At 32.5% G+C, this 10,910-nt stretch overlaps 1 protein-coding gene across 1 annotated transcript in view; it reads right to left on the bottom strand.

The window, feature by feature from the left end:
* Positions 1-10,910, bottom strand: part of LOC106471559 (troponin T, skeletal muscle-like) — a 34,489-nt gene that overhangs the window by 14,276 nt on the left and 9,303 nt on the right. Inside the window, exons 3-7 of the mRNA XM_022400173.1 lie at positions 5,873-5,902; positions 4,654-4,680; positions 2,206-2,254; positions 1,479-1,595; positions 110-196 (exon numbers count right to left, since the gene is read on the bottom strand). Coding sequence (XP_022255881.1) covers positions 110-196; positions 1,479-1,595; positions 2,206-2,254; positions 4,654-4,680; positions 5,873-5,902 — 310 coding nt within the window. The remainder of the gene's footprint in view (positions 1-109; positions 197-1,478; positions 1,596-2,205; positions 2,255-4,653; positions 4,681-5,872; positions 5,903-10,910) is intronic.

Here is a 10,910-nt window from a genome sequence, read left to right as displayed (position 1 = left end):
AAACTTTAGTTTTGATATATACAAGTTTACAACCTGCATAATTTTTGTTTTACGCTCAGTAATGAAGTTCTCGAGTTTTCAGACAACAAATAAGAAAACAATTACTAACCATCTCACGAACCCTTTGTTCCTCTTGTCGTTTCTTCATCTCCATCATTTTCTTCTCCCGTTCATATCTTTGGGCTTTTCGTTTTGCCTGTCAAAGTAAAAAATTCTGGCTTGATAATTTTCCGATTTCTCAGTATGTTCGTCGACAAAGTCTAGTGATTGACTTTGATCATTTAAATTGGAATCAGTATGTTCTTCGACAAAGTCTAGTGATTTACTTTGAGCATTTAAATTGGAATCTGGTTCTGTCAGGTGAACTGATTTTCAAGCCTTATGCAAAAAGAAAACAAACCAATGGCGGAACCACAATTTTTGAATGTTTACAAAGCACTACTAGTGGTTCCCGAGAATGCTAAATCTCGAGAAATTTTGTCCAAATAACAGATAAAATTATGACATATGGCAAACTGTATTTTATGGTGTTACCCGCCCTCTATAAAACTACGGAATATTATTAGAGAATTAGGCATGAGTAATTGTTTTCTTCTCTACGTTTTATTCGCGTTTTACTATTTATAATCATTTAGAAGAGTTTCTTGAAGTCAACTCTCCGCACACCTTGATTCATCCCTGATCCATTATAATCATTTAGAAGAGTTTCTTGAAGTCAACTCTCCTCACACCTTGATTAATCCCTGATCCATTATAATCATTTAGAAGAGTTTCTTGAAGTCAACTCTCCTCACACCTTGATTAATCCCTGATCTATTATTTGTGAAAAATATCTGCAGTTAAATATTGAGAAACCGATTCAGATTATCCTTGTTAAACCATTTTAAATCTACTAGTCACTTCAATGATGAAAATGTTGACACACTTTCGGGTCTGTGGAGTTGAATTTAATCTAAGAGGTTCATCCTAACTGAAGAAAATAGTCTGTTAATTTACCAATAAAATTTCAACGATCAAAATTAGAGAAGCAATAAGTTAAAAATTTAGTCAATATTTTACAACGTAAGAAGAAACTTACTATAAGTACCTAATATTATTACGTGTCAAAAACTGTAATTAAAATCAGCCTCTAATTACTATGTACTAGTAGTTCAATTTTAGGCCAACTGTCGTGAAAAACTGGTTATCTTTCTGACACATCACATGGAAACAAGTCAACAGATGTAAAATAATTTCCCGTGAATATAGATAAACTAATGAACGTTAAGAATGTTCAATATTTGGAAGAGAAAATACAAAGGAATCATAGTCACAAAAATATTAGTATTTCACTTACTTATTCCTGTTATAATTTACTTGTTTTTACTTTTGTCTATTACATTTTGCCAACGAACTTATTTACACTAATTGTGCTTCAGTTTGATACTCAAGAAATTAAACAGGGTCTTGTCTATCTATCTTCTTTTCTTAGAAGTTACCTGTCTTTCCTTCAGCTTCTTCAACTCTTCTTCTTCCTTCTGTCGTTGAACTCGTCGTTGTTCCATGTATTCTCTCCACATAGCTTCTTCTTCTTCTTTCTTTTTTCGCATCTTCTCCTAGTTTTGAGTGTTGGTAAATAAAACATCAAAACTCATTACAAAAAAAAAGTTAAACCAAGCCGATTTCTACTGAAGGAGTTTTGATCATAATCGAAAAATAAACATTTTTTGGATTTTAGTTTAGTTATTATCATTTTATAGCATTATTTTTTAAAACAAAATTCGTTATAATTCATTATGTATGTCAGTTATGTTTCTGTGTGACAACTAAAATGTTTACGTAAGCTGTCAAACGAAACTGTTACAGATAGGTCACTCCTTATCGTTTCGTGTATACTTGTGCACAAATGCACATCAGTTTAAAATTAGGGTGTCCATGTTTACTGTTAGACAACCAGTTGTAGTTTAAACTTTGCTGTAGTACTGTTATCTTTTCCTGGTGAAGTTGAAATGGCGAAACACAAAGCAACTTTAAAACATTTACTTTCTAAAGAAAAGTTATATTTATATCCTGATGAGATAGAGCGGTTACTTACTTTTTCAATTTTTAAACAATTTTCCACACACTGTATTTACAGTTCGATAACTAACACAAGTTCTGGTGATTTCATACTTTTAAGAAACAAATACTGATTTATTTCAGTTGTTGCATAAAATTTCAACTTACTTCCATCGCCATTTCCGCTTCCGAGACTTGAGGTGCTGCTTGTTGGGTGCTGTTGTTTAGAAGCAATTCACATTAAAAAGAAAGTTGTAGAAGGGCAACAATAGTAGGCCTAATTATAACTTGGGTTTCAACAGACCTACTGAACACTGTTTAAATAAACATTTATTGTATATCCTTAAATTTCTTATAACAAAAGTTCAGTATAAAAGAAACAAATGGCACTTAGAAAGTTAACAACGAAGTACTATGAGAAAAATTAGATGATAAAACTTATTGATAAAATTTAGTAATAATTATAATACTGTGATACGAGACTACGGTTTCCATAAACAATTTATAATTTCTTTCGAAACCAACAACAATAATATTTTGAAAAGAAAGCTATCGTTATTAAAGTACTAACTCTTTTACATGTATTTATATTTAGCAAGATCTCGTTATTTTTAATGATTTTTATACTCACCTTTCAAGAAGAATCTATAGCTAAAAAGGGTTACTTATTAAAAACAGTAAGTAACGTCAGATGGAAATCAGTAAATTAGTAGTTGAATTGTTCAACAATTTATAACAGTTTCAAATAAACAATGTCAAACCATTCGTCTCCATGCTGACTAATACGATCCAGCGTGTATAATGTGTTTATATTCAAAACGGAATTTTTTTTTATTGTGTTTTATTTATGAACAAAACTAACTTGTATATTCATGTTTTATTTGTGATCAATTGAAGAATAAATAAAGTTTAAATATCTAATTTTGCAGTTTTAGTTTTTTTTCTGTTCCACAGTAAATATTATATTTTCAATCCGAGATAGTAAACAGGGAAACAACAATAGATAACGGAAGACACGATAAACCATAAATAACTTTTGAACATGAAAGGATTTTTCGAGCTGTTAGTAAAAATGCGGCATTGGCGGATTAAATGAGCAATAATAACTTGTGGTTGATCACAGATAACACTTGAAGTTCCAGTTCATCAAAAAAAGTGTTAGCTAAATTATTTAGTCAATCGTTTATTTTAAATAACTAGTTGACACTTAATTATACTTGTCATAAGAAATTAGTAAAAGGCCTATTATATTTTTGATACTATGTTATTACTCAACCGCTTAGGGTTTTTTCAAGAAGAAGAGTGTATAATAAATAGTATTTCAATGACTCTTTTTACTGCTGTATCCATTGCAGACGACGCGTTTCGCTCTATACAGAGACCATCCGACTGGCTGGGATGCAACAAACATAGTAGTGGTCTGAACGCTATTTACTCTATATAAACCATTTGTTCACCATATGGCAGTCAAAGTGTGGTTGAAAAACTATTTTACACTCTTCTTCTTGTTCTTGAAAAACCTCTAATGAACCGAATAAAAAATGTAGTGTTAGAAATATAATAGGCCTATTACTAATGTCTTACGGCAAGTTTAATTGATTATAATCATGCTTCGCCATCTTAGAAAAAAAAAACGTTTACACGATAACAAATATGATACGTTGTTTTTAACTCTTCCAACAATATATGACCTAAAACATAATTGATAAATGAGTAGATTTTGTTTGGCATTACATTTATGAAAGTGATCAACAACTTGTAATTAAAGAACAGAGAAAAAACGAATTAATCGCCTAACAGTATGCTACGAAAATGTATTATTTTTTGTAATGTTTGTTAATAATTATTATAGAAACTGTTCATTTACTCTAGGAGCTAACAATAGGGTCTGAATTTATCAACAACAAAACGTTGTAGAAAGAACGTTAGTTCATGAAATACTGTGATAGCATTATTTTAAAATACCAATAATAACGTGGGGAAAGATTTCAAGGTTGAAATAAAATTTGCCGTAAAAGAGTTAGTTTAGGTTTAGTAGATAATTGAATAACCTGCTAGTTTTACTTAACATAATAATAAAACGGTTATCTCCAAAATTATTTTAAAAAACAAAGAAAGAAATGCACAACGTCTTTGGAGAAAATATAGAAGCTTTGTTCTATTTTTACATAATTTGTAGCTATAAAAGTATTTCATCAAGTATTAATGACGCTCTTTAAAAGATCACGAAATATAGATTTATAGTTGTTTTTTTTACGGTGTTTCTAATGGCATAGTTATCTTAAAAGATTGATTAAAAACAATCACAATACAGTTTGTTGGCGCTACCGAAAAAAAAAAAAAAAAAGAGAGCACGGTTTTCTTCATTAAAACAAATTAATAATTTATTTATTTTTGCAACAGGAAATTACGGAAACAGAGTTAGATTACGAAGGAGGTTAATGAACCGCTCGCTCGGGGGTCGGCAGTTCATAACAGAAATTTAAATCTCACATTCGCCATCCGCAAAACTGCATAACAAAAACTTTCCATGCATGAGGGGAAAAATGAACGACACTGTGCTTGTTTAAGCGGTAGCCTAGTCCAATAACAGGGACATTTTTTTTTTTCACTTACTCAGGCTTCTTCTGCTGAGATGAGGACCTAGGGAAAAATTGAGGCAAAAATTTTGAATGAAAGTCAGAAAGAAAATAAATTAACGAAATGAGATGAGGACCTAGGGAAAAATCGAGGCAAAACATTTTTGAATGAAAGTCAGAAAGAAAATAAATGAACGAAATGTCATCGTTTAGATGACCCGAATGACGTCATGTTAGTTAACTGCTTTAAGGTTTATAAATAAAATTAACTCCTTTAAGTTATTATTAAGACAAGGCAATAAATATACAGAAAAGATTGCTAAAATTATACGAACAAAAGCTTTTTTTGGCATAGCTTTCAAACTACTGGATGACGACGAAAAATGTTTTGAAGCAAATTATACTGATAAATTTAAAGTTTCAATTGGGTTGTTGTAACTTGATCACAATACTTTTTAAAACAACTTTTACCGTCAATATTATGATAAGAAAATAAAAACAAAACAGGTTTTTTGTGGGATATTAACAATTCGAAAAGTTTAAAAGCATGTAACTTTCAGAATCCTGAAAATGGTGTGGAAAAAGTGAAAAACAAAACAAAAAAAAACGAAACTTGGTGGGGTTATAAAACGACCGTGTATCTCTCAGCTGCAATTTTTAACACCCTTATAAAATACCCAGTATAATCATGTCTATTTTACAAAGTTTTTAACTTCTTAGGGACTTTTAGAAAAAAATAGTTCGCTAATAACAGTATTAGATGTAAACACATTTCTCTTCCCATATCCCTTAGATTTATTTCCCGAGCTCGAGTTTTCAAGTTTTTCTTTACAGAATCTGTTAAAAATTAAGTTATTTCACTAATAACTATTCTTATCGTTACACCTTCAGTTAGTTCTGTTATAAAACTGCAGTAAAAATATTTTCAATGCACATTTTGTGATCTTTGTAGAATCTTAAATTTAATGGACATTTTGCGTACGTCGAAGTAAACCTTAGGCTTAAGTAGCCTAACAACATCGACGTTTTTCTTCTATCGTTACGTTATTAGGGCTAGGATCATAGTGTCGAAGAAAAATGTGATTGAATCTTGAGCGATGAGGCAATATATTTAAATTAACATACCTTTCCTTTTATTTCGAATTAATTCATATTAAAATTCTACGTCACTTTTGATTAAACCTATTTATTGTTATCGATGTTTTATCAAAAAAAAATCATAAATTTACAACAGTATTTGAAGTGAAATAACTTACTTTACTTCTTCTTCCTCCTCCTCTTCTTCGCTGTAAGAAACACACAAAAACAATTTATTAAAACACCGATTTTACAAGTTTTTATTGTGTTTTTCTTCAGAAATAATAAAATGTAAAATGTCCAACAAAACTCACTGTTTTCTACTTGTTTTTTTTGTTGGTTTTTTTTCTGTATCGGCACTTGTTACTGGCGCAGTAGAAGCAAATATTGAGTTTGACCTGGAGGAAAAGGGGGAGGGTAGATAAAAATTAAATACCGAACTCGTGAGGGAGAAAAGGCTTTTGCAAACAGAGGAACGAGTATTCTAGAAAAAAAAAGTTAAATTTCCTGCTATTTTCTTACGTTCTGACTGTTTAATTTAGTTTCCAATACTAAGGCATAGCTACAAAAGGGCTATCTCCGCTATCCGCCCATCATTTTGAATAGATGGACAAGAGAGAATACTCCCACCGCCAAATCTTTGGCTACTCTAATCGAATAATAGGATGTGACTGCCACTCTTATAATGCGAACTATGCACCCTCGGATTCACAATCCGGCATGCTAACCCCCTAGGCCACGCAAGGCTCCGTCCCGACAGAAGACGGGCAATGAAGTGCCTTTTTTTTAGGTTGATTACTACTTATGTTGTAAGCCTGTCCATTACTACTTATGTTGTAAGCCTGTCCATTACTACTTATGTTGTAAGCCTGTCCATTACTTCTTGCGTTCTAAGCCTATCCACTACTACTTGCGTTCTAAGCCTATTTACTACTACTTATGTTGTAAGCCTGTCCAATACAAAATTTGCATAATAAGCTGTAAAACCATTTATTCACGAAGTTGAAAACTTTGAGACTATCATTTTGATGCCAGATAAGAACTTAGTTTGTAGCGTAAGTATGACCGAATTAATGCGAGGGCTTTAGGGGCTGGAGCCCCATATCTAATGGGGCACCGCAGACAAAAAAGGATAATTGTATAAAAATGTAGTGTATGACATTACGAAAAATGATGAGTACGGCTATTTCACGATTGTCTTATGTTAAAGCAACAAGTGGCTGCTAAAACCTAACCTCGCAGTAAAAAAGAAAAAGAAAAAACACTATTTGAAATAAAAGATAACTGTATTTGAAAAGTTGTGTTCCTCATTTATAATTATTATACTATTTTTCTTATAAATAAAAATATAATATTCAAAATATCTAAAGCTGTTGTAAGAAAACTGTCTTACTAATCTATTTATTACAAGGGATTACGCAACAAAAACTGAAACTATGAAAAATGACCTGCCATAAGCAAAGCTGCAGATAGAGATAAGTGATATTTCAGTAAGTGTAGTTCCATTTTAGTTTGTCAAAACAAACGACCCATACTTAGTTCTTGTTGTAAAGAGCGTCCCCAGTGAGCATGTTCCGCTGGCTTGATTTGTATATTTGAAGCGCCACCTGTCAATGTACGTGTTTTCATTGTAAGTTCCACAGTCTTTATTATTAGTTTTGGTTGAAGTCTTGCGGAATATTGTTGTCTTTCTATTTTCACTTTGTTTGCTGTGTTATTATATTGTTGCCAGTTTGTGCGTCGTGAGGCTGCAATGTTTGTTACACAGTAATGTTGTACATAAGTGAAACATTACATATTGATGTTTGGAAACCCTGTAAATCGCCTTGCATAAAGGCGTACTCCAATTAAATGAATAATAACAACTTAATCGCTATGTGCACTTCAAAATTGACAATTTGTTATATTATTTAAAAAGTTCCAATTTGCAATCGGACCAGTGTTTAAAATTGGGCAAAGGGGCGTTAGGTCCGTAAAATAAGAAACTGAATATGCAAATAGAAAGCCCCAGGAAATTTAGAACCCCCCCCCCCCATCATATTTAATCCGGCCCTGATCCTAAGTTTGGTAGTTGTCGACTATTACAGTTTCAGACGAAAGTCGAATGTTTAACCACGATTACAACCATAATAATAAGTGTTATCGAAATGCACCTGTGAGTGTCAAATTATTAATCTTTCTGGCTCTCAATGCTTTCTTCATTATTTCCTTGACACCCGGTTCCTACGCCTACATACGCTGTTGATTTCTTCTCCGTTTTCAGTTTTTGTACGCTTTCACGTAGGAGCAGACTGGGAATTAAAAACGACTGCGGAGAATTATTTTTGTACTGCCCCCTCCTCCGATGAGCTCGAAGGACAAGGATTCCTGAAAACTAAGCGTGAAGAATCCTTCCAGTATTCCGGCAGTCAAATCTGGCTCTCCTTACAACTAATTTACCTAGAAATAAGTTCTAACCTCTGAATGAAATATATTTGATACTAGGCTTCTGGACATTCATATCATCAGTTGATAAAGTTCAGCCTTAACCCTTGATGGCTCAATTGAAAGCATGAGGGTTTATAACGGTAAAATTTGGTGTTTTATTCCAGAGGTGGGCCAACACAGATAGCTTTAATACCAATGTGTCTCAGCGGTAAATCTGAGGGCTTATATCACTACAAATCGGACTTGAAACCCAAGATGGGTTGAGATAGATAGCCAATTGTGTAGCTTTGAAAACAAACAAACAGGCAATAAACAATGAAAAATAGGCAAAGTTCAGAAAATAAGAATTATAAATTCCTTTAATAAGAGTAGTTATTAGAATGGTAACAAGATATTCACTTATTTCCTATTGAATAATTCACTAATCTCAAACATTTCTTGGGGGATTGTTATTACTGGTGTTTCAATCGAAGTTTTTTTTTTATAGCTAACTTCATTATCTTACAAAAATTTCTTCCAGACTTTATAGTAGATTCCCCATTCAAAATCACTTAAATCTTCAAATGGTGAAAAAAACAACTAATAACAAAAAGATTTGTTAATATAAATTTTATCCATAACTAGCTGGAGTACACGTCTCTTGGACGGAAGTTATGTAAATTTATGATTAATGAAATGTTACCTTAGGACATGAAAAGCTGCTTCCCTTATATGTAATTGTAAAAAAAAAAGAACGCCCATAAAAACTGCTAAACACAAAATGTGAAACCACAAATTTGCATGTATCTCTGTATGGATTCAACAAACCTTCATGCCAAATTTGGTGAAGATCCATTTAAAGGGGCGAAGTAGTGGTAAAAAACGCACAAACGGCCATAAAAACCACAAAACAAACAAACTGAATTTTTTTATGTACCCCCCGCATGGATCCAATTTTGGTGAAGATCCTTCCACACCATGCGAAGTAGTTAGATGAACGTACAACAGACAGTACTATTATATTTATATAGATTTTATTGGACATTTCTATAAATTTTTGAACAAATATTGACTTCTTCAAAACATCTGAGCTTTCACTATGCCGTTAATATTTAATTTAATCAATCAAAACGTGGATATTATTTACCCCATTAATAATAAAAAGTCAGCGAAAAGTTGGACATAAAGATTGGTTGAAACAAGACTCCGTCAAAAACGAAGACATATTAGGGCAATGTAACACCCGTAGTCCTGTGATTATATGAGGCTCCAATAGTTCAAGCTATGCTGGGTTGTCGCTCAAAGTTTAAAGAGAACCACAAAAGATTAAGGATTAACTCACCATGTAATCTTAAACAGTTAATTCTTAACTTTGATGTAGAAATAAACTGAAGACATCCTTTGTTCATAAAGGAAACCATGAAAGATAAAAAGTTATTTTTCTCCTCGAAAGCAAGTCGTTTTCCTTAGCCAGCAGTTTTCATTGTTTATTTGTTTCCACGGCTGTTTCTTTTTTTCTCTCTTTTACTAAGAAGGAATAGCTTCAGAACCGTTGAAGAATTTCACATGTGAACTCAAAATTACGACTATTTTAGGTTCCTGTGTCTTGGAAACAAGGGCACCTTTAGGGGAACGTTTCAAAAATAACAAAACAACTTGAGCTAATTTTAAAAGATCTCTTTACGGAAAGAGAATTTAGCTGAGAAAGCGAGAAATTACAGAATCGGAACAAATCCTAGATTGCTCAGTGGCTCCCCCTCGAAACATCGCACTTAAAAGTAGTAAATGATCAATTTCCTATTAAATCGAGGCTACACGTTTTTACATAATGATTTATGGTAAAAAAAAAAAAGCTAAGATTATTATGAACATAAATTGCTGGACGACCGGAACACGAGCGGTTGATCCAAACTTTGACACTATATTTACGATATTTATTTTTCATTTTATTTGCAGAGTTTTAGATTCCTTTTTTTTTAAATGTTGGGGGGGGGGGGGACTAGAAATTTGATTCCTGGGAGCGGCGTTTTTCCCTACGTTTTTGGCACCTTTTAGGATCTCCATTCTCCACCCTTCACTTTTCTATCCCATAGAATCGAGTCAACGTGACTTAACGGTTAGCATGTTTTTGAATATAATTCCAAGGATTCACCTTCATGATCCGTTGCTGCAAAAATTCGGTCCTTACATGGTGGCCGTTGATGCGTTATAAAAGTGACAGTAAAATCTCCTTATTTTGTGAGGTAATATTAGCCCAAGAGTTAATGGTCGGTGCTGTTGACTAGCTGTCTTTCAGTTCAAAATTACAGAGACATATATAACATAGATAGCTCTTATGAAGCTTTGCGCGAAATTATAAAACAAAAAACCAAAAGAAGTCGGATATTTTTCTTTTCTCCTACGATACATTTTGGTAACCGAAACTTGAATTTTCAACCTTTTCTTTTATCAAAATTTATGTTTCCATCTTATCATAAATAAATTAGTTAATATATCGAGTCATACTTCGGAAATCCCAAAGAAAAATAAAAAAACGCACAAATATAAAAAAAAAAAAAAATGTACGAGGAGAAGTGGAAATCGTTCAATTATAATGATACATAATGGCGAAGCGTTTGGTTCACTGTCAGAGCCACCTACTGGCCAATAACCCTCATAGACAATATATATACAGTACTTCATATTTTCAGATATCCTATAAACTTAAAATAAGACCCAAAACTCGAGCGCTTTCGTAACAGTTAACTATTCTTCTTCAGGAGAACAAAGGGAAATAGTCAATTATTCGAAAGCGCTCGAGTTTGGGTTCGT

Source organism: Limulus polyphemus, unplaced genomic scaffold (genome assembly GCF_000517525.1).
Source record: "Limulus polyphemus unplaced genomic scaffold, Limulus_polyphemus-2.1.2 Scaffold4698, whole genome shotgun sequence".
Classification (NCBI taxonomy): Eukaryota; Metazoa; Arthropoda; class Merostomata; order Xiphosura; family Limulidae; genus Limulus; species Limulus polyphemus.
This window is presented reverse-complemented; position numbering and strand designations above follow the sequence as displayed.